Source organism: Myotis myotis, unplaced genomic scaffold, assembly GCF_014108235.1.
Source record: "Myotis myotis isolate mMyoMyo1 unplaced genomic scaffold, mMyoMyo1.p scaffold_m19_p_6, whole genome shotgun sequence".
Classification (NCBI taxonomy): domain Eukaryota; kingdom Metazoa; phylum Chordata; class Mammalia; order Chiroptera; family Vespertilionidae; genus Myotis; species Myotis myotis.
The window spans coordinates 52,691,102-52,715,728 of record NW_023416368.1 but is presented as its reverse complement, the minus strand read 5'-3'; the positions used below and the strand labels follow the sequence as shown (position 1 = coordinate 52,715,728).

The 24,627-nt window shown below is 48.1% G+C and overlaps 1 protein-coding gene across 3 annotated transcripts in view; it reads left to right on the top strand.

The window, feature by feature from the left end:
* The window catches only part of ZNF827 (zinc finger protein 827), a 166,213-nt gene extending 141,875 nt beyond the window's left edge, over nt 1–24,338 (top strand). The window contains exons 9-15 of one of the 3 annotated variants that reach the window (XM_036313387.1): nt 8,929–9,066; nt 12,199–12,370; nt 13,434–13,600; nt 18,563–18,754; nt 19,071–19,248; nt 21,190–21,222; nt 22,614–22,746. In XM_036313387.1, coding sequence (XP_036169280.1) covers nt 8,929–9,066; nt 12,199–12,370; nt 13,434–13,600; nt 18,563–18,754; nt 19,071–19,248; nt 21,190–21,205 — 863 coding nt within the window. In that variant the 3' untranslated portion in view covers nt 21,206–21,222; nt 22,614–22,746. Of the gene's footprint in view, nt 1–8,928; nt 9,067–12,198; nt 12,371–13,433; nt 13,601–18,562; nt 18,755–19,070; nt 19,262–21,189; nt 21,223–22,613 lie in introns of all 3 variants that reach the window. The other 2 variants (XM_036313388.1, XM_036313385.1) reach the window with 2 other exon arrangements.
* Nucleotides 24,339–24,627: the final 289 nt, after the last annotated feature.

The window sequence follows — 24,627 nt, the reverse complement described above, 5'->3', positions numbered from 1 at the left end:
AAGCCTAATATGCTAAGTGTCTGGTCATTCAGTCAGCCATTCAACCAACCAAAGCGTAATATGCTAATGATATGCTAAGGCCACTCAACCTCTCACTATGATGTGCACTGACCACCAGGGGGCAGACACTCTGACCAGTAGGTTAGCTTGCTGTTGGGGCCCAGTCAATGGGGACTGAGCAAGATGGGCCAGACACGCCCTGGAGTCCTCCCATGATCCCTCCCCTGTCCCAATCATGCACTGGTGAGATCCCTCAGCCTGGCCTGTGCCCTCTCGCAATCCGGGCTGAGCCCCCCCCACCCCCACCCCAGTACACGATTTTTGTGCACCGGGCCTCTAGTCATTAATAAATAATACAAGAATAAACTCTGTGTTTCATGTACTCACAACTATAAACCTGTAGTATTGGCTTTAGAAAAGTATTGTTATACTAGTAAAAGCAATGAGAATGCACAGCAAGAAAACCACCAACAAAATGAAAAACCAGCCTATTGAATGAGATAAAATATTTGCAAATTGTATATCTGGTAAGGAGCTAATATCTACAATATCTAAGGAACTTAAATGATTCAAGAGATGGGGGAAAAACAATTCAGTTAAAAAATGGGCAGAAAATCTGAATAGACATTTTATCAGAGAAGACATACAAATGGCCAACAGGCATATGAAAAGACGCTCAACATCACTAATCATCAGGGAAATACAAATCAAAACCACAATGAGCTATCACCTCAGATCTGTCAGAATGGCTATTATAAAAAAGACAAGAAATAACAAGTGTTGGTGAGAATGTGGAGACAATAGAACCCTTGTACACTGTTGGTTGGTATAGAAATTGGTGCAGCCACTATAGAAAACAATATGGAGCTTCCTTAAAACATTAAAAATAGAATTACCATATGATATAGCAATTACACATCTGGGTATTTATCCAAAGAAAATGAAAACACTAACTCAAAAAGACATATGCACCCCCATGTTAATTGCAGCATTATTTACAGTAGCCAAGATGTGGAAGCAACTAAAGTGTCCATCAATGGATGAATGAATGAAGAAATTATATCTATAATAATAAAAGCATAATATGCTAATTAGACCACATGACCTTCCAGATGACTTTCGGGAGAAGCTGCGGCAGTGGGGGCCAAGGCAGAAGCAGCCTCCTCAGCTGCAGGGGCCAAGCCCGTTGCACGAATATTCATGCATTGGGCCTCTAGTATTTATATAAAATGGAATATTATTCCACCATAAAAAAGAAGGAAATCTTACCTCTCTAGTGGGAATGAGTAGAAAAAAAGGCAAGTTGTGAATATTTGTTGGGTTAACCAATAAAGTGTCTGCCAGAGAATTTGTGTTGAAGAAAATAATCTTGTGGCTTGTTATTAGGAAGAAGTAAGATATGAAACCTTTGGGGGTAAGGCTCATGACTGCAAACATTTCCTCTAATAAAATCATTAAATCACGGTTCTTGTGTTGAGTTAAAACACCTATTCAAAAGGCAAATAGCCCTATTTTTCACCCTGAATTGGCCATAAGCCTTACCTAGTGCTATTTCAGGCCTCAGTCTTCCCCACCATAAAATAAGAATAATGTTCATTCCAGGCCTCACTTGGATCCTTTCATTCAATCATTCATTTATTCAACAACTATATACTACACACCTACTATGTATCAGGCACCATGTTAATGCTGAAGACACACAAATAAATAACAGAACCCTTCCCTGGTGACTCCCATTCTAATAGGAAAGGGAGGCCAGGGGTATATTTATTGAACACTACTGCATGTTGGACTATGGTGGGAGCTTTATATTAAAAAGATGTACATATGATATATATGCTATGCAAACAAGTAATATAATAGGTAGAGTGGAGCAATAGAAGTATTTATAAAAGTGCTTTGGGGCAGAGTAGGGGAAATGACTCATTCTGCCCCGGGAATTGGGAAGGCTTTACCAAGGCGATGAAATCGGAGATAGGGCTTGAAAATGAGCCAGACTTTGCTGGGCTGGGGACTAACTCCTGGTGCAGGCATAGCTGACTCACAAGCATTGAAGGCTTCAAAGGGACTAGTGTGTTCCCAAAGGGGCGAGTAGCTCGCTCTGCTGAGCCCTTGCTGGTGGGAGGTGATGTGGGATGCTGAAGGTGGGGGGTGCAGCCAGGTGGTGAGGGCCCTCAGTAGCCAGGTGAAGGATTGGGTCTTGGGGAGCCATTGGCATACAGGACAGGACCTGGTCAGATTTGTGCCTCGGACAGATCATGCTGGAACCTGTGAGGAGGGGCTGCCAGAATGGAGGGCGGCTGAGGGCAGAGAAGCTGTTTGGGAGGATTTTGTAAATATCCTGGTGAGAGATGATGACTCAGTAAAGGCACTAGGGCTCCTTTTTTATTTTATTTTTGCCTGGTTTCCAACATTTATTGAAAATCAAAGAACAGAAAAACTTTACATAAAAATATGTCAATTTTAGCTTCTGCATTGCTGTACTCACACACACACACACACAATTGAAGGATGATATCTTTTTGTTAAACCTGCAGCATGTGACCCCATTGACCCCGGGGTAGCCAGGCTGATTTATCTAGTGCACTGTGACGGGGTGGAGCATGGTGCCTGTGAGCTTTAAAATGTGCAACCAGTTGGGCTGGTGTGACTCTGTGGTTGAGTGTTGGCCCATGAACCAGGAGGTTGTGGTTCGATTCCCCGGTCAGGGCACATGACTGGGTTGTGGGCTTGATCCCCAGTAGGGGCATGCAGGAGGCAACTGTTCAATGATTTCTTCCATCATTGATGTTTCTCTCTCTCTCCCTCTCTTTTCCTCTTTCTGCAACCAATAAAAGCATATCTTTTTTTAAAAAAATGTACAGCCACAGGACACTCACCACTGTCCCACGGTGGTCTCCTTACTATAGGGTTACCATCAATATTGATCACGCACAGAGATTAGAATAGGCCTGCATATTAGCTTTTATAAATATGTCTTCATCAATAGGTTCTAGTTTAAATATTTGAAAATAGTTTTGAAAACGTTTGATCATCAAGACCTGGGGACAAAACATGCCCCTCTTTTCTGGAATGCCTCCTCCAGGCGAGAGCAGCCAGCTGGAGGCCCTGCGGTCACAGTTGGCTGCTCTCGGTGACAATGGGGCCAGTCCTGTTTCAAAAAGGCAGACCACGGACATTCAGAAGATTGACCTCGCTGCGTATGCATCACAGGTCTCACCCTAGAAATAGACAGACAGCTGGGCTGGCTGGTTGGACGTATTGAAAGACAGAGAGGAAGGAATCAAAAGAAGATTCTGAGGTAAGATCAACAGCCTCTGGTGAATGATTGGATGGGTTAAAAGACTGAGCGGGAGGAATCAAAAAAGTGACTGAAGTTTCTCATGTGGCATTTGGGTGGTGCCATTCACAGGAAATGTGGAAGAATGCGGCATCTGCTGAGCTGCATTCCTGCTCCGTGAAAAGAGGAGTGGGCCTTTTACTTCTGTACTTGTTTTATCTCCGTAATACTCTTCCCACAGCTTCATCCAGCTGTGATGTCAAATTCACGTTCTGGGATAAGGATCCCAATGGCTGTGGTTGTCTTGTGCCTGTGGAGTGAAAACAGGTGTCTGTAGTGAATGCAGACAGCAACGGGGGAGAGAGCTGATCCCCGGACCAGGCTTGGGGTCCAGGCACAGGGAGGTGGCTGATCAGCCACGGATGCCCTCGTGGTGGCTCTGGCCTGCTCACCACCGCTGCAGGTTGTTCTTTCTGCTTCGCTGAAGCACAGCCTTCATAGTTTTAATAGTTTTTTAGGGCCAGTGGAAGGGATTGGACTTTTCATGATGCTTCAACTTCTCAAGTGCATGACTAATACTTGAAGGAATTAAGAGACTTCTTTATTTTTAATTGCATCTACTTGTTTGGTATGTGGCTCAATTAATTCATTCTTGTTGTGAATGTATTGGAAGACCCTGTACCCTCTTGACCTCTCCTTGTAATTATGACTATCATCCTGCTTTGAAGCACTGTTTTGATTACACACTTTAAAGGAACTTCTAAAACACCCTCTCATCGCTACGTGGCTGAAATGCCCACCGCTTGGACTCAAGGACAGTCATCTCAGAGTGGTTCTTATCCCCAGCAGGTCAACGGCCTCTCATTTCACCTTCCTTTCCCCCCGCAATCTGCCCCTTCCCCTTTAGAAGTTTCCATTCACATATTCCAACTTTAATAAGACTAGCTCTCGTTTCTGAGGCCCAAAGAGCAGTGTTTTAACAAACACAGCTCAACCAATCAATTGCTGGCAGGTGCCTCACAGGAAACATTATTGCAATCTCACCATCATTCCATCACTGCCCCCCACCCCTCCCTTTCCAAACACACACAGGATTTGTTTCTCCTTTCCTTAGATATACTATCTGGCAAGTCTGCAGTCAAATAAAAATTGATCCAGTCACAGTTTTAACTAAATTGCATGAAATAAAGTTCTTTGTTCTGAAGTTGTCTCTGACTGGTGGCCTGAGAATTTCATCTGCTTGGATCTTATGAGAAGTCTTTCCACTGTGTAATTTTCACCACGTGGTGCTTGGCTTTATAAAGGAGCACTGTGCTTTAAGAAGATCCACAGTAATTTACTGAGGTAAAGGGCAAGATAATAGCCCAGTAAATTATTTGTCTTCTTCAAAGTAAGGCCTAAACGCCTTTTAGTGACCAAGCACCCTCTTCCATCTTTTTGGTACTTTCTCTGTCACCTGTCTTCTTATCTATATATATAAAAGCCTAAGCAACCATTTGACTGCTCGATCACTCTACTGGTAGCTATGATGCTCACTGACCACCCTGGGGCAGATGCTCAACACAGGAGCTGCTCCCTGATCATCAGTGCGCTCCCACAGTGGGAGCGCCGCTCAGCTGACCAATGGGCACCAGATGCCGGGCTCATGGCTGGTGAGCACAGCTGCGGTGGCAGTGCAAGTTTCTCCCACGGACACTCCCCCTGTGTGCCCCTCCCCCATCTGGACCAGGACTGGGACCAGGATCGGGACCAGCAGCGGGACTGACTGGGCACAAGCCCACCGCCGCTTCTCGGTTATGGGCACGCTGGTATTGCCCTAGGATGGGCGTGTGGAGACCACAGCGAGCCTACCAAGCGGTGGCGGTGGCAGGCGCAGCGGGGCCAGGATGAGCAGGAACAGCGTGGCGCCTGCCCAAGCTCAGGCTCCTCCCCAGCTGCCTGCTGCTTTGCGCACTACTACAACCCTCAGGGCATATAGGACTGCCAGTTTTGGCTGATCCCTACAGGCCAGGCTGAGGGACCCCACTGGTGCACGAATCCGTGCACCAGGCCTCTAGTCTACACTGATAAAAGACAAAGATGCTAATTGACCATACCTTTGTTACACCCACCAGCCAATCAGAGCGACTATATGCAAATTAACCCAACCAAGATGGCGGTTAATTTGCATATACCGGCTGGGAGCGAAGACTGAAGACAACGTAGAAGGAAGCCAAGCACTGCAGAAGGGAGCAAAGTAGAGGCAGCAGAGACAGGAATGGAGCCAAGACAGTGGAGGCGGGAGGCGGGAGGTGGGAGCGGAGCCAGGGCACAGCGGGCAGCCAGGGTGCGGCAGGTGGCTGGGGCGTGGCAGGCAGCGGGGGCGCGGGGGGGGGGGTGGTGGCAGGCGGCAGGAGACAGGAGGTGGCAGGCGGTGGGAGGCAGCGGGAGGCAGGGGGAGGAGGCAGAGACGGGAGGCGGTGGGAGGCGACGGGAGGCGGGAGCAAAGCCCTATTCTTGCAGGAATCTTCCTGCAATGGGCCTCTAGTCCTATCTAATAAAAGAGAAACATGGTAATTGGCATATAACCGCTACCCTTCCCATTGGCTAATCAGGGCAATATGCAAATTAACTGCCAGCCAAGATGGCGGCCGGCAGCCAGGCAGCTTGAAACTAACATGAGGCTTGCTTGCTTCAGTGACGGAGGACTCCAACGTTCCCCGCCTGCCGCTGCAGGCCTCTGAGCTGCAACTCTAAGCAGCTATGTAACAAATATATAAGCTAAACAAAACCCCAGAAACCTGCTTTAGTCCTCTGGGCTTCAGCCAGCAGGATTGCAACATTGTAAGCAAAGGCCAGAAACCTACTTTCAGCAGCGGAGGCCTAAGAGCTGGAGCCAAGCCTCAAAGCTAAAGCTGGCCCAGAATAAAAAAAAAAAAAAAAAGAAAAAAAGGAGCGGTTGGGAGCTTCAGTCACCCCCAGCCTGAAAACAGCCCTCAGCCCCTCACCCAGACTGGCCAGGCATCCCAGTGGGGACCCCCACCCTGAAGGGTGTGTGACCAGCTGCAAACAGCCATCATCCCCTCACCCAGGCTGGCCAGGCACCCCAGTGGGGACCCCCACCCTGATCCAGGACACCCTTCAGGGCAAACCAGCCGGCACCCACCCGTGCACCAGGCCTCTACCCTATATAGTAAAAGGGTAATATGCCTCCCAGCACCGGGATCAGCGGAGCCACGAGGCCTCCCGGCACCAGGATCAGCATGACAGGGGGCAGCGCCCAAACCCCCTGATCGCCCTGCAGCTCTGTGTGTGACAGGGGGCGGGGCCACAACCTCCCTATCCACCCTGCTCTGCTCGTGACAGGGGAAGGCGCCCCAACTCCCTGATCAGCCCTTCTCTGTGCCTGATATGGGGGAGCTCCCCAACCCCCTGATCGCCCTGCGGCTCTGTGTGTGACAGGGTGTGGCACCCCAACCCCCTGATCGGCCCTGCTCTGTGTGTGACAGGGTGCGGCGCCCCAACCCCCCCCCCCCCCATGGGCCCTGCTCTGTGTGTGACGGGGTAGAGCCATAACCTCCCCAAACCCCCCCCCCCCCCCGCACGGGCCCTGCTCTGTGTGTGACGGGGTAGAGCCATAACCTCGGCCCTGCTCTGTGCGTGACAGGGGGCAGCACCCCAACCCCCTGATTGGCCCTGCTCTGTGCGTGACAGGGGGCAGTGCCCCAACCCTCTGATTGGCCCTGCTCTGTGCGTGACAGGGGGTGGCACCGCAACCTCCCCATCGACCCTGCCTTGAGTGTGACAGGGGACGGTGCCCCAACCCCCCAATCGGCCCTACCCTGAGCGTGACTGAGGGTGGCATCACAACCTCCCGATCGCCCTGCTCTGTGCATGACAGAGGGCGGCGCCCCAACTCCCCAATCGGCCCTGCTCTGAACCCGACCAGGGGGGCTGCACCTAGGGATTGGGCCTGCCCTCTGCCACCCGGGAGCAGGCTTAAGCCAGCAGGTCGTTATCTCCCGAGGGGTCCCAGACTGCGAGAGGGCACAGGCCAGGATGAGGGGCCCCCCCTCCCCCCCTGAGTGCACAAATTTTTGTGCACCAGGCCTCTAGTATTATTATAAAAGGGATAGAGGCCCAGTGCATGAGATTCATGTACTTAGGAGGGTGGGCTCCCTCAGCCCGGCCTGCGCCCTCTCACAGTTCGGGAGCCCTTGGGGGATGTCTGACTGATGGCTTAAGCCCACTCCCTGCAGGAAGCAGGCCTAAGCCAGCAGTTAGACATCATTAGTTCTGCTGTGGAGGCAGGAGAGGCTCCCGCCACCGCCGCTGCACTCACCAGCCCTGAGCCCGGCTTCTGGCTGAGCGGCGCTCCCCCTGTGGGGGTACACTGACCACCAGGGGGCAGCTCTTGTGTTGAGCATCTGCCCCCTGGTGATCAGTGCACATCACAGCGACCGGTTGTTCTACCATTCGGTCGATTTGCATATTAGTCTTTTATTATATAGGATAATCTGTTAGAGTTCAGTGAGAAGAAATAAGTTTGAGAAAATTCAAGGTAATCCTTTGGATGATGATGAGAAAATAAAATTTGTTTAAGTTGACAAAGAATGTATTAGCATCCACTTATTTCATTTATGGCTATGAATTATGTACAGATGACTCGTGGCACTCACCATTTTCCGAATGTAATGAAACCTGGGGATAAATTCAGGCTGTGCAGTCATGCATTAGGGAGTGTTTGGTGGAAGAGTGTTTTAGTGTGCTCATGCTACTATAACAAAATACCACTGACTGGGCGGCTTATAAACAACCTAAAGGTATTTCTCACCGTTCTGGAGGCTGGACGCCTAAGGTCAGGGTGCCAGTTTGGGCATGTGACCTCTTTTGGATTTCAGGTATTTTTACTGTGTCCTCCCAGGGTGGGAAGAGTGAGGGAACTCTGTGGGGCTTCTTTTATAAGAGGACTAATCCACTCTCATGACCCAAGCACCTCTAGGAAGCCCACCTCCTGATACCATCACTTAAAGGATTAGGATTTCAATATATGAATGTGGGGGAGGGGCACAAACATTCAGACCACAGCAAGCAGCTTGCAGTTGTCGTCGCTGATTCTCTGTAGCGTAAGTTCCTCATTAAAGACTTTGTGCAACCCTTTTGAACACAGGAGAAAACTGTTCCCCATACAGGGCAGTGAAAGTGTATTTCCTTTCAAGGGATCGAACCATTTGTTTTCGCATCAGAATCTGAGATTCAGCATTCTTGATTTACTTACTACCTTGTAGCAAAAGTTGACATTTCTGAAATTTTAAAGAGCAATTCAACCATTGCCTCATTCCACAGGTTTTTATTGAGTACTGACTATACAGTGGGAACAGTGCTAACCATGCTACCCACCTACTAGAAGGTTGGGTTGGCTGGCCTTTAGTGATGAAAGCGAGAAAACACCAGAGACTTGACTAAAATTTGGATTCATTCGCCACCACAACATTCAAGAATAGCCTTCTCAGAGACAGCAAATGAGCATGAAAACCAGAGGTTACTGGGACTTCTTTGTAGTTACCAGCCACATTCGTCGAAGGAAGCCTCTGCTTAAGTCCTGAATGTTGACTAAACTGAAATTCGTTCATGTTGCCTTGTTTATTCCTCATGTTCTTTTGGTGCAGAGACAGAAAAGCTTGTACTAGAGGCAGGCAACGGATTGCCATCCTGGAAATTCAATGACCAGCTTTTCCCCTGCGATGTGTGTGGGAAAGTCTTTGGCCGACAGCAGACATTGTCCCGACATCTCTCGCTGCACACAGGTGAGTTGGCCTCACTGCTGTGTCTTCCCGGGTCTGGATCACCAGCATCTCATTACCAAGAAGCTGAGTTGCTCTAAGAGAATTATTACAGAAAGTGATAGGAGTGTCTTATCATGACACTCAAGCCATTTAACTGGCATGTTCAAATAAGGCCCCAGACAGGGTTTCTTATTTGTATTGAAAGGATTCATAAAGTTCAAGTAGGATTGATGAGAAAAGATGCACATTTAAGCACAGTTGGGTAAAATTCCTCGACTCCAAGGAATTTATTGATCTTGTTGGCACAGGGGATGGAGCTGTATCCCATCTTAGTGGGCTCATCTTATTGTGGGTGAGAACAGTAAGGACACGTTGGTGGAGGAACAGTTACTGTCCTTATTTATATACTAGAGGCCCGATGCACCAAGATTCGTGCAAGAATAGGCCTTCCTTCCCCAGGCTGCTTCGCTCCAGCCACCGCTGCCAACCAACCGGGGGCATGCTCCAAGCCGCGCCTCGCACCTCGGCCGCTCAGAGCACACCCCCACCCCTGGTGTGTGTCCGCTGGGGCTGGGGGCAGCACGCAGTCCCCTCCCGCCCATCTGTGCACAACTCCTCCTGAGCAGTGGTGATGCAGCCTCTTCCTGAGCCGGTTGTGACGCCTGGCTAATTTGCATATTACCGCTATATGTATTAGTAAAGAAATACGGTTGATTCTGTGTACTTGGAAAAGGAAAGCAACCAAGTTCAGGAGTAAAGGAGGAATACATATTAACTTAATCAATGCAGCAAAAATAAGTGAAGACAAAAAGAAATATAGTAGAATCGATTGTAAACATAAAGCAAGGTAGAAATAATAAAATGAAGTTTTCCATTTTTACACCCAAGAGCAGACTTTGTAAATAGTTCAGATGTATTTTATTTATAGGAAATGACAAAGAAAATAAGTAGAGATTTTCCATATCACATGAAATCATAAAGAAGGCAGGATAGGCAGTATTAATATGACAAGATATATATATATTTTCACTAGACAAAATTTAGTCATATACTTAAGCCCAAAGAAAACTTTAACATGTTCAGAAAAGTGGAGTTTTATACGTCACATGCTCTGCTCATACTTAAATGAAATTTAAAATAACCAAAGGTCAATAAAATGTCCTAGCTAACCAGGTCAAAGAAAAGGAAGAAAATCAAAACTCAAATTATAGACATCTAGAAGAAATGAAAAGGGGAACACTTCATTCCTAGGCCTGGAACAAACGGCTTCAGCTCTGTTCAGAGGACAACTCATAGGCTTAAATCTTTTAATTAGAAGAGAAGAAACACAGAAAGTAACTTAGCATCTTAAAGAACTAGTAAAAGAGCCTTAGCCGGTTTGGTTCAGTGGATAGAGCATCGGCCTGCGGAGTGAAGGGTCCTGGGTTTGAACCCGGTCAAGGGCACATACCTCTGTTGCAGGCTTCTACCTGGCCCAAACCCTGGTCAGGGTGTGTGCAAGAGGCAACCAATCGATACTTCTCACTGTCTTTCCCTCTTTCTTCCACTCTTTCTAAAAATCAATGGAAAAATATCCTCGGATGAGGATTAAAAATAAACTGATAAAAGAAAAACAAAATCTAGGAAGAAAAAGACCACAAAAAGAGATTAATTTCTTTAACCCTGATTAAGAAAGGAAAAGGAAGCAAAAATATTCAAAATTAGGAATGGAAAAGGAAGCCTAATCATTAATGCTATTAAAGTATTTTTTGGAGAATAAGGGCAACTCTATGACAAAGAGAAAAGAACAGCTAAAAACTTAGATGACATAGCTAATTTAAGCAAAATTTCCAAAATTGACCCCAGGGGAGGAAACAAACCTTAAGTAAATCAGTTATCAAAGGGAAATTTGGAAAGATGATGAAGGAGATAATATTATTGATAAAGGTGTCAGGTCCAGATGGGTTCTTTTTAACCTTTTGAGAGTAGGAAAGTCCAGTATTATTAAACCTTTCCAAATGATAGAAAAAGATGGAAAGTTCAGCAATTCACTTTAATACCAAAATTAACAACCTTGCTTATTAATACAAATGCAAAAATTCCAGAGAGGACTCTCTCTTATCTGCACCTCAGGGCCCCGTTCCCCAGCCCCGCTGAACCCAGGCCACCAGCCCCTCCGACGTTGGGGCCACCTGCACTAATAGCCATGCCTTACATGTTGTTGTGGGAAAACTTGTCTGTGTCCTTCCCTGAGAAGCAGACAAGGCCAGCTCAGTCTCACAGAGGGAGAGCGCTAAGGACAGACAGTGAAGTAGCGCTTGTCTTCTGCTGCCCTCCGTTGCCTCTGTCTGCACAGTGAAAGCAGGGGCTGCTCCTTTTACGGAATTTGCTTGATTCTCCAAATATATTCAGGCGGCCACTCTGGAAACAGTCCTGAAACACTGTCGGTGCTAGGAGAGAGTTCCCATTAAGAAAGTAATTGAAAAATTTTATTTTATTTATGTAAAATGTAAATTTCCAATTCAATTATTTCACATGAGTCATTTTTTATTCCTTTAATTTCATTAGTTTTTTATTTCTTGGCTGACCCAGGCCTGGAGCTTCTTTTACTCACCAGTTCTTCGAACACGGTTTCACTCCTCCTTCCCTGGCTGAGCTCCCACCACACCTGGCACGTGGGAGGCGTGTGCGCACACACTCACATGCACACTTACATGCACACTTACACACTCACACACACTCATGCACAAACACACTCAAACACACACTCACACGCACTCTCACCACACACTCTCATGCACACTCACACACACTCTCACACACTCACCACACACTCTCATGCACACACGCACACGCACACACTCTCACACACTTTCACCACACTCTCATGCGCGCGCACACACATGCACTAATATGCTTTTAGCTCACCTTAGCCTGTGGGTGTCCAGAAAAAAGTAGATGATCCAATTGCCTGGGGACTTTCTTTTATCTTTGGAAGTATTAATACAGGAGTGACCTGCTGGGTAAAGACTTTTTAGAGACAATTCCAAGGTGTCCCCACTTGAAATGAGACTTGAACCGCCCCCTCCTTGATACCCTTAAGCGGTCTCTTGCAAGGTGTTGGGATTTCATTTCTCAGATCAGCTGGGGGTTTTCCTGCTCTTTCTCCTCCAGAGGAAAGAAAATACAAATGCCACTTGTGCCCCTATGCTGCTAAGTGCCGCGCGAACCTAAACCAGCACCTGACCGTCCACTCGGTGAAGCTGGTGAGTACGGACACTGAGGACATTGTCAGCGCCGTCACCTCTGAAGGCAGTGATGGGAGGAAGCACCCTTATTATTACAGGTGAGCTGGGGCTGGAACCCTAGTCCAGCCTTCCCACCCTCCCTGCCGTCTGCGAGGCAGACCTGACAGGCACCTCTGCTCAACAGACGCACTGGCCTGCATTGTCAGAGTTGCTTTGCTTAGACAAGCCCCTACGGTTGCAATGACTCCCTCTGGCATGGTGCCCTGGCGGAATGAATTGAAAGGGAAAGGGTCTGAGAGGTGGCTCTGGGGGCGGGGGACTTGGGGGGTGAGCTCCAGAGAGCGGCAGAGCTCTGGGGATTATTAGCTTCCAGGGCTGGGCAGCTGGCAAGCTCCTGCCCTAGTAACTGAGCACCTTGCTGCTCCCTGAGAAGTGTCCGAAGGAAAACAGACTAGGAAACATAAACCCAAGGACCCTGAGGACGTAGCTGTGAAGGCAGAGCTTCTTTTCCTCGAGTCGTGTTTTGTCCTTTAGTGGCTGGAATTTTATGGTTTTCTCCCGTTCTGGCCCTAAATCAGTATTTGGTTTGGGTGCCATAAAACCCCAAGTTTCAGGCTTTCTATCAAATCTTGCCCACGAGAGGCTGTAGGGATTGGTAGAAACTTGCTTTTGCGTGAAATGTCTCCATGGATGGGTGGCTTCTATCAGGAATTGTCATAGGCAGGAGTGCCATCTGACAGCCTGTGTGCTTTCACTGCTACCCGGGAGGTTTCTGGAGGCAGAGGGAGGCTCACAGAGTGCAGGGCGCGCCACGTCGTACCAGCCGCACTCAAGTCTTGGCAAGGCCGTGCTGCATCCCTTTGCCCCAAGGAATCGCAAGGAGACATGCAGCATCTGGAATCCGGAAACTTTAATTAACTCTCTGATTATTTAGCATCACTACAGCATGTATGGGATTGTTACATTATTCGGGCACTAAATCCATTTAGCACAGCGACCACTTCAGAGGCATCTGAGAAAGAGAATTTCCTAACGCAAACCGTTCGATGGGGAGGGCAGTGTGTACACACCCATGTTCTGGGTGTACTGGGCGTGAGTGGGTAGCCTGCATTTAGAATATCGCTCCTCTCTCACCCTCTTTTCCTTCGTCTTCTCATGTAGCTGCCATGTGTGTGGATTTGAGACCGAGCTCAACGTCCAGTTTGTCAGCCACATGTCCCTCCACGTGGACAAGGAGCAGTGGATGTTCTCCATCTGCTGCACTGCCTGCGACTTCGTCACCATGGAGGAGGCAGAGATAAAGGCTCACATTGGCACCAAGCACACAGGTGACCATTCCCATCGGTCCTTCTCTCCTCCATCCCCTGCCACCCCAGACTGCCTGCCCACCTGGCAGAAGCATCCTCATCGTCATGTGACACTGACATCTCCTTCCTCAGAAGGAAGAACGTCCCCGGGGGTAGCAGAGCCACACTTCCCTGTGGCCACAGCAACATGGCCAGGCACGGTTCCTGCACCGGCTGATCTGAAACACAGGTTGGGATGGTTGAGAGGGGCTGAGCTGTCTGCTTGCCATCATCATCCAGTAACAGCCATTGCGCTTTCCCTATGCCCCAGGCCTGCACCTTTGCACACTGGGTCCCATACAAGCCTCCTAACGACCCCCTGAGGCCCATACTACTGTTATCATACTATAGAGGCTAGAGAGCTGAGGCTTCACAGAGGGGAGGTATTCTGTCCAAGGTCAACCTTAGGATGTGACTCCAGAAACTCAGACCAGAACAGTTATCATTCTAGAACCTTCTTTCTGAGTCACTGCTATTCTGGCAGCCCCGCCCAAACCTTGGCCAAGGCTGGACCTCTGTTTTGCTGGGCCAGGCGCCAGGCACCACGCACCTGCCTCTGCAGACTCTCCTCCTCGTGCGACACTGTAGCCCTGCCACGCTCCGTGATGCTGCGTGGCCCGTCTGTCCGGGGGCAAAGAAGACCAGATGCTCCTGAGTCAACCCGGTCTCCTCCCGGGCCGCGGCCACGCCTTTGCCAATGCTCGCCTTTCATTTCAGACTCTTGCCATTCTGGTTAACTTCTTCTATTTAATGAAGTTAACATTTTGACTTTGCCATGCAATTATCCTCTCCAAGGGATGGTTACAAATGACACTGGCGAGGAGTCATTATGTGAGAAGGAGGAAGAGCTCCCTGCGTTTGCTACAAATTACAAGCTGGGGTTGCTGACTGCAGGCCCGGGTGCTGGAGCGGCCCCTCACATCATTGGCACTTGAAGGATTCGGGAAGGGAAATTTCCCTGACATTTGTGCTGACGATGTGCATGGCCAAGAAGGATCCCTCTGTGCTTTCCTGGCCGCTCTGGCTCCGTGGTGCCAACAGCAATAAAAGCTTGTTTTTGTCAGTAAGTTGAGCAGCTCTGACTTGGAGGTCTGCAGAGAGCTGTTCTGCTGAGTGGGAAGGTGCCATTTTTACAGTCGGTTGTCTGACCATAACCACATTAGCACCGTGGGCAGGTGAGCTGGGAAACCCACGTCGAAGACAAATTAAATCCAGCATTTCTGGAGTGGCTGCTGGAGGGAAAGCCAGCCTGTCTCCCGTTTCCATGGGTTCTTCAGATACTCTCTTTTCTATTATCCTCCCATTCTTCTAGCCTTCTCCGCCCCAAAGTAGGCCTAAATCTAGCCCAGAACCTCCCTCCACTGCCCCCATCCCACCTCAAGAAGACCATAGAAACCACAATGGCAGGAAGGGAGTTGGACTTCAAATCCCTAACTTTGTGAGTCCTTTTCTCTAATTTGATTTACCTGTCACAGGAACAGGCACCTTTTATTCTAGTGCCGTAGGGGATCTGCGATGCCATCTGGTTACCTAATGAACTTGTGATGAGCTTTAATCAACACAACATTTTTAATTGGTCACCCACAGAACCCACGTGCTTTCTCACACTTCCTTACTGGCTATTCAGCCAAGGTACGCTTGGGATTGGGGTGTTTCTGTAGTGACCCCTCCTTACTCTCTTTCTCCCTCTCTCCCTCCCTGCAGAGAACATCAGCAAGGGGAAAATATTCCTTCTGGTGCTGTGACATCCTCAATGCAAATTTTGCTGCAATTTTTAAAAGTTGTGATAATGGTGGTGAGGAATTTGAATAGCTATTTGGAAAATACAGCCATCAATATTTACCTCACACTGACACCAAAATAACCTACACAATCCTTGTTTACTATCTGTCCTAGAAAGGCTTGAGGAAAATAGAATAGAATATTCATCAAACACAGCAAGGGAGATTTGTAAATGCTTAATGGATAACAAGAAATCACAAAGGAAAAGAATCAAGAGATTGGACACAAAAATTTTTTTTGCAAAAGAAAGGAAGAAGAGAAGGGGGGGGGGGGGAAACCCACATTCTGAAAAGGTGTTTGTAAAAATGACAAAAAGCTCATGTATTTATATAGAAAGTTCATAGAAATGGGTAAGACTTTTGGTCTCTAAGAATTTGGAAAGAATATGAACAGTCAATTCACAGTAAAAAAATAAAATAAAAGCTAATTGCTTAACATAAGGGAAAATGTTCAACCTCACTGAGCAGTCAAAGTAAAGCTCAAGAGTGGCTTATCTTAACCTGTTAAGTTAGGAGCACATTTTATAGTGTCACCCACTGCTGCTGGGTGCTGCTGGTACTCTTGTGTCTATGGCCCTGCAAAGGAATAGAACTTAGGGAAACTATTTGGGTAATATGTACTAAGAGGCTTGAAAATGTAATGCTCTGTGACCCAGTAATCCCACTTCTGGGAATTTATCTGTAGAAAAAAAAAATCAACCAGCAAAATATTAATTTTAACTTAAAATTTAATTTTAAGGAAGTATTTAAGTAGAGTAGGATAAGTCCACTCCTTGGATCTGCATTTTCCTTATATTTTCCACCTTAACGTAAAACTATGGGGTTGCATTGAATTAGTTTGGGGAAAGTTGACATCTTAATATTGAGACTCCTGAACCGTGAATATTATGTGCCTCCAGTTATTTGGATTTATAAGTACATCTTTAATTTATCACAGTGTACCATACCACTTCACATGTAGTATAAGACCTCACAATAGCATTCTTCCATTTCTCCCCCCACCAGCTCTTATGTTATTGTTAATATATATCTATATATAGAGAGAGATATAGATATAGATATAGATATAGATATAGATATAGATATAGATATGTGTGTGTTATAAATATTACATTATTAATGGTTTTTTAAACAAAATTAGTTTTATTACTTTTTAAAGAAATTTAAATAAGAAAAACTCACATATTTACCCATGTAGTTGTCATTTCTGGTGCTCTCCATTTTTTTATGTAGATCCATTTTTGCATTAGTGGAATTTCCCTTCTGCCTGAATAATTTATTTTAACATTTCTTGTAATTCAGGTCTACAGGTAATGAATTCTTTCAGCTTTTATATATCTTTTTTTCTTTTGCCTTTGCTTGTGAAATATGTTTTCATACTTTAAAGATGTTGTTCCACTACTTCACACTTGCATTGTGTCCAGTGAGAAATCTGCTGTCATCCTTTTTTTGTTCCTCTGCACATGTGTCCTTTTTCGTCTGGCCACTTTTAGGACTTCTTATTTATCACTGGTTTTGAGCAATTTGATTATGATGTCCCTTGTATAGATTTCATCATCTTTCTTATTCTTGGGACTCATTGTATTTCTTGGATAAATGGGTGTATGGTGTTCCTCAAGTTTGGAAAGTTTTTGTCTTTTTCAAGTATATTTTCCTGCCCTCCCCACCCCATCAGGAACTCCAACTAAGCTTATACTAAGCTGCCTGAAGGCATCCCATAGTTCACTGGGTGCTCTATTTATTTTTGTGATTCTTTTCTCTCTCTGTTTCATCTCAGATAATTTCTCCATTCAGGTTCACAAATCTTTTCTTTACTGTGTCTAAATTGTTAGTGGTCCCATCCAGTGTATTTTTCATCTCAGACACTGTAATTTTCATCTCTAGAAATTTGATTTGGGTATTTTTATTTATTTATTTTTGTATCTTCCATCTCTCTACTTAACTTTTTTAACATACGGAATACAATTATATTACTGTTCTTATGTCCTTGTCTGCAAATTCCAATAACTGGATCAGTTTTCATTGGTTGATATTCTCCCCTTTGGGTTGTGTTTTGTTTCTCTGCATGCCTGAGAATCTTCATTTGAGTGTCAGACATTGTGATTTTACCTTATTAGGTGCCGGATACTTTATATTCCTATAAATATTCTTGAAACTTTGATCCTCTTGGGTCTTGCTCTTATGACTTGTCAGACGGGTCTGGAGCAGTGCTCCATCTCGGGCTAATTATTCCCCACTACTAAAAGAACTTCCTGTTTTCTACCCAATGCCTCGGGAATTACAAGTTTTTTCCAATCTGGCTGGTGGAAACAGGCACTGTTCTCTAAGCCTTTCAGATGGCTTATTTTCCCTCCAACACATGCTCCGGCCCATACTCTGCTGAATACTCACGGGAGACCCTCTGCAGGTCCCTGAGTTCTTTCCCTCTAGTACTCTGTCCCTTAAGGTCCAGCCATGTTGATCTCCCAGACCATCAGTCTTATCTTCTCAAATCAGCAGGCCAACTGGGCTCCACCTCCATACCCCTCCCTACACTGCAGTCTGGAAGGTCTTTCCCGCCTCTCAGGGGTCATTCCTCATTGCCTGGTGTCCGATATTGTGAAAACTATTGTTTGATATATTTTGTCTGTCTTTTTGTTAGTTGTTTCCGTAGCAATGATAAATTCCGTCTCTTGAATGAAAGCAGAAGTCTACTGACACTAGATTCTAATGACCTATTGACTGTTTACTGCTGGCTTTGAGGGAGAATTCAGTGCACTGATGAAGAACATGGATGATAGAGTCAGAACAATTGACTAACCTCACTGTGCCTCCCCACCCTCATCTGTAAAATGGGGGTGATAATAGTTGTGCCTCGGCAGTTTTTTTTAGAATACAATGAGACAAAGCATTTAAAGCTTGACCCAGTTTCTGGAACTTGGCAACACTTTCAGTACATCTTAGTTACTATTGTCATTTTATTTTAATTATAGTAAGACATCCATAAACCCTCATCAAATGAATGAGGGCCTGCTCATTGGCCCCAAGTACCATGAGTGTCATCACCAGAGGTGACTGTGACCTGGGCCCCCAGCAGGTGCACTAGAGGAGCTGGAGACCCAACTGCTGTTATTCTAGGGTTTCCATCTCCTAAATAACAGACTTGCGTTTTTTTCTTTTTTAGTGGAAGACAGGAAGACCCCAAGTGAATCAAACAGCCCCTCATCATCCTCCCTCTCAGCTCTGAGCGATTCAGCTAACAGCAAAGATGACTCGGACAGCTCCCAGAAAAACAAGAGCGGGAACAACCTGCTGGTCATCTCTGTTGTGCCCGGGAGCCAACCCTCACTGAATAGTGAGGAGAAGCCAGAGAAAGGTAAGGGAGGAGGTGGCTTGGCCTGCTTAGCCCTCCCCACGCTGGAGGTAGGACGCCTTGTCAGGAGTGATGTTGGAAGTAGATATTGGGTCCCAGAACATTCCTTTTGCTTGCTTTGCACCCAGTATGGGGTGGAAGGATGGGGAGTGTGACATTGACTCCAAAGCTGTAACTTCTTTTAGCACAGAGATGCAGGGAACAGCGTCTGGAAGTGTATAAACTGGGGGGAGGGGTGAAGAAAGGGGATCTCGGCCCTGCTCCTGCCCTCCTGTCCCTCTACCCCACGCACCTGTACACCCAGCTTCGGTCCTTCCAGGGTTCGAATGCGTTTTTTGCAACTTTGTGTGCAAGACGAAGAACATGTTTGAGCGCCACCTGCAGATACACCTCATCACCCGGATGTTTGAGTGTGACGTGTGCCACAAGTTCATGAAGACCCCCGAACAGCTGCTGGAGCATAAGAAATGCCACACTGTCCCCACCGGTGGGCTCAAGTAAGGAAAGCAAGTACAGAACCTTTTACTGTGTTGTTATTAAACACCCTTCCCCCACCCTTACCCTGGCCCCTCCCCTGAAGATTTTGGGGTCATGGAGGGGGAGAGCTTGGCATGAGGGGAGTTAGGCAGGCACCTCTGCTGCCTTCAGCTGGATGTGAATTAGACCTGTCCCCAAGGGGGTCAGCAGACATCAGCAGGAGGATCCATTGTACAAATAGCCCGGGATTCGGAGCAAGCAGGCATGTTGGAGCACCTGAGCACGCAGGGGTAGACTCACCCCACACTGCCTAGGTTTTGTTCAGACTTGATGGTAATGGACTTGGGTTAGCGTCCCCAAGTGTAAAGCATTACACTGTCACTGCACTTCACCATCTCTGTTTTTTAGGTGATTTGCCATGTATCTTTTAAATAAGTATTACAACCACTGCATCCACACCCCACCCCAAATAATGGAACCTTGCGGGTTTGAACAGGCAGGAGGCAGCGTTTTCCACGCAAGGCCCATGTGCCTCTCAGGTCCCTGCAGACATGCCTTATGCCTTCCCGGGAACTGGAAGTGGGATTCCCTGCCTGAGAGCTGATGTTTTCTGTCACGTAGTCACAGATTCCTCCCACCAGAGACCTAGGCAGTTAGCAGCATCATCAACCAATATTTGCAGGAGGCCCTCGGTCTGAAGCGAGACTAATCAGTCATTATCCAGTGTACGGTGCGTCTGGCTTGATTAGGTGCTAGAGGGCAAATAAGGAATAAAACCTAATTTCCACCCTCAGGAAGTGTATGTCCTACCGTGACCAGAATTTCATCTTCCCAAGAGTCGGTAATCAGGTCCCTGTTCACAAGGCACTTATGGTCTAGGAAAGAGGAAGAAGCTTATGTCATTGGGCACAGAAAGACACACAGTTTTTGAGGCAGAATTGTTCATGTTTAGCTGAAATGATCGTGCAATTTCAATGAATGAAAAATTACATTTTACTTAATACAAGGGGGGAAAAGCCTTGTCTTTAAACATTTTGGCCTTGGAAACTCACAACTTGCCGGAGGGGTGGCATGATTCTCCCCCTTGGGCGTGGGATGGAGAGACCCAGGACCCTGGGCGTCGAGTGTTGGGGCGGCAGCCCAGGCTTGTCTTCCCCCCACCCCCGCACCTACCTGATCAGGGGGACTCTCCTCACAATCCTGCCCAAACAGCAGAGTCAGGGAGCAACACCTACTATGGATTTCCATTTTGTTTCAGTCTTGGGGGTGCTTAGGTGGGAGGGGGGAGGGGAGACCTTCAGGGGAGGGGGAGGGGCAGTTATAACTCAAGACCACCCGTAAATGGGAATTTGATTTGGTTTGTTCCCACTGTCCCTTTCTAAACATTTGTGCACTCTTGTTTATAACGAAAAGCCATATGCTTCTGTGGTTGGACTATGCTCATCGCCCTCCCCGATTGCCCAGTCACAGCCATGCACTGCCAGTCAGCCTGTCCTCGGGGACCCGAGGGGTCCCAGGCTGCCACTGGGGAGAACGCACAGTGACCCTGATGCTTTTGCGGTACAGACACTTCCCGTGCGGTGCTAACGGTCCCCTGTGTAATAGTTTATGTTCTAGGATGACCAAGTAGAAGAATACTTTGAAAAAATTGATAAAGCCTTCTGGCTATACAGTGAGTCTTTGTTTTTGTTTTTGTTTTGTTTTGTTTTCCCTTTGCCATATCGGAGCGTTCATTTGCCTGAGAGAGTGCCGTGACGACAAGTAACGGGCCCCTGCTACACCCTTAGCACGTCCCCTGAGCAGCGCAAGAAAGACTGAGCTGTGGGTCACAGAAATGTCCTTAAAGTGAAACAGACTGCTGATGTCTCAATTGCTTTTCTGTGATGGAACTGCTTGTACTCTATATCCTGTTCATAATGCAGATCGAATAAGATTATACTATTATTTTTCTTTTGCCGTAGCTCAGGACAGTGGTGAGTTTCAGACTCCTCTAGGTAAGGCCCAGCTTGGCGTAGGGGTTGTGTGTGCACCTGACCTGGGAATGGGCTTTTATTTCTCTCGTGTGCACTCTTCTGTGAGCTGAGGGTCCAAGGCTAACGGCGAGCTTGGCGCTGAGGAGCAGTGCACGGTGCACCTGGTTGTGTTGGGCTCTGCTGAACACTTCTCCAAACCCTCAGAGCACACCTCGCTCCTGGGCCTGCCCTACGGGTGCCCAGCCAGAGCTGAGGCAGCCACTTTTGCATTTGCATTCTGTTTGTCAAGAGAGCAAACACGCTACCGCTATCATATCAGCCACTGACTCGAGCCCGGCAGCTTCTCAAAGAACAGAATTTGTAAACATGCCTTCATGGCTCCTCCTGGCCCCTCTGGAAGCCGGGAGGCTTGGGGGGAGCATAGCTTCATTGCGGAGGGTGGAGAAACCAAGCCATCGGGAGACCCCAGGTTTGGCCCAGGGCGATCCAGCTAGAACCCAGTTAGGTGGCGGAGCTGGGGCCCGAATCTGCCTAACTTATGTGTAGAGACCAGTCCAATAATAACGCAGTGCCTCCCATGGGCTGAGCACTTACCAAGCACTGGACAGAATGCAGAAGAAATGTTAGCTGTGGTCCTGCCCCCTGAGCATTATGATGTCATAATGTACGAATAATGTCTTCAAGCTCCAGAGAGCAGGCATCACCCTCCTTATCCCTCACTAGTAGACAGCTGGGGGGTGGGCGTCCCTCTCCCATGCCCCTGTCCTGGTCCTCCCCTTCCTTCCCTGGCGGGGAAACAGCTGTAGCAGACAGGTCCTAGAGTACAGACCTATGTACACACACACACTCACACACAGACACAGGCCTTCTCGTCCTAACCTTTCATAAGCACGATTCTGAGCCTACGACTTTCTGTTTGCTGGAGGTAGCTTTCCCCTGTAAGCTGTTCTTTAAAACTCTTAGCCTTTCTGCGTGTGCTTGGTGTGGTGCATGAAACGTCGATTCTTTGTGTTGCTCCCATCTCGAGGGGAGGTCGTGAGGGTTAGACCTCTGCTGTGTCCGTGGGGGGTGGGGAGGGCTCCGGGGGGCGGGAGGATGGAGGGGAGCCACAGCTACCGTAATTCTCCCCCTTTCTCAGCTCCCCTTCTTGAGGGTTGGTGTTCGCTGCTCCTGCCAGGAGACCCAGAGTAGGCTGAGCGCACCTCCTCAGAGCTGGCTCCTCCTCCGGGGGGACGGCTCTGTCGGCACAGAGAGCCCAAGAGGGTCCTCTTCACCTCTGAGAGGCAGCAGGACTGGGCTGGGCAGGGGCAGCCAGGCCTCAGGGTTTGCAGGGTGGCCCGTGAGGAGGGGAGAAGCAGGGCCGCGGCGGGACCTGTCTGGCTGACCCTCCCTTCCCTTGCTTCCCCCGGCAGGTGCCCATTCTGCATTTATTCCACCAACCGCCCCGCCGCCATGGAGTGCCACCTCAAGACCCACTACAAGATGGAGTACAAGTGCCGGATCTGCCAGACGGTGAAGGCCAACCAGCTGGAGCTGGAGACGCACACCCGGGAGCATCGCCTCGGCAACCACTACAAGTGCGACCAGTGCGGCTACCTGTCCAAGACCGCCAACAAGCTCATCGAGCACGTGCGCGTGCACACCGGGGAGCGGCCCTTCCACTGTGACCAGTGCAGCTACAGCTGCAAACGCAAGGACAATCTCAACCTGCACAAGAAGCTGAAGCACGCCCCTCGCCAGACCTTCAGCTGCGAAGAGTGCCTGTTCAAGACCACACACCCTTTCGTCTTCAGCCGCCACGTCAAGAAGCACCAGAGTGGGGACTGCCCCGAGGAGGACAAGAAGGGCCTGTGTCCGGCCCCCAAGAAACCAGCCGGCCCCGGGGCCCCGCTCCTCATCGTCGGGAGCTCTCGGAATCTCTTGTCTCCCCTGTCGGTCATGTCCGCCTCCCAGGCTCTGCAGACCGTGGCCTTGTCAGCTGTCCACGGCAGCAGCTCAGAGCCCAACCTGGCACTCAAGGCTCTGGCCTTCAACGGCTCCCCTTTGCGCTTTGACAAGTACCGGAACTCGGATTTTGCCCATCTCATTCCCTTGACAATGTTATACCCCAAGAACCACTTGGATCTCACATTCCACCCGCCCCGACCTCAGACTGCGCCTCCCAGCATCCCGTCCCCCAAACACTCCTTCCTCGCCTATCTCGGACTGAGAGAAAGAGCAGAGACTGTCTGAGGGCAGCATGTTCCGTACCAAAAACCAAGTGACAGAGACAAAAACAAAAATAAACCCACGAAACTTACACACAACCCCAGCAGGTGTATGTTGCTGCAAAACCGACAGACCCCCGTGGGTCTGAACCACGTGTACTGTATCTCCTTAGTCAGGACTAGAGAACTGGCTCTGTGTGTATACCTATTGCATTGACCTGAAAGCTGCTTTATCCGATCTTCAGAGAGGTGACCTACTGCGTACATCTACCTTCAGAGGCATGCCTCCCCGGCCCCCCGCGCCCACTCTCAGCCCTGCTCCCGACCTTTCCCTGAAAGGAACTTTGTCTTGCTCAACCCTAAAGAGAGTGTCCTTAATAGCAATCCGCACTTGTCAGCTTATCTACTGGTGCATTTTTGTTTTCTGTTGGGTGAATGGGGTGTGTGGGCGTCTGTGGAATCTGAGAGAGAAAGCCGTGTGTCGTGTGCCATGAGATTTCTATCGCACATTCTCTGTGCTGGCTTCTTTCACCGCGATGAACATGATTTTCCCTCCTGGGTGGTTCATCCACTGCGGTCCCTCCCCGAGCCCCTTCTTCACCACCCGTTTCACGGCTGCAGAGTGGTGGGGCCTGGTGCGTGGTCGATGAAGGCATGGTAGACACCCACGGTGCTGCTGGAGATTTCCCACAGAGCTGGAGACCTTGTGCAGAGTCTCCTCTGGTTATGAAGACGCGAGGCAGCAAGAGTCCCGTCTGGAAGAAATGTCCCGCAGCACCGAGGCCAACATCACAAAACTTAAGTGTGTTGTGTGTGTGTGTCCATACATACACAACGAGTGTGGGACACATGCAGTGCATCATTTTTTAAGGGCAGATTATATATATATATATATATATGATGTATTAATTCAGTGGTTACCATTTGTTTGCAGGAAAAAAAATAGTATGAGTGAAAAATTTTATGGTTGATAAATCCAGCCAAGGAGATTAAAAGGGGTTTGGATCAATTCTGGGTATAAATGCTCAGACTAAAAAAAAAAAAGAAAAGAAATGGCAGTTTTGCACAGTGCTTTGGTCTTGCACTAGTTTTTGTTTCTCATCTGCAAAAAAAAAAAGAAAGAAAAATGAAAGTGAAAGAAAATGTACCTTTTATATGGAACGAGTAGACTGTATATTTGAAAATTTTGTCACAGGCTCGTTGACATATAACCACCCAA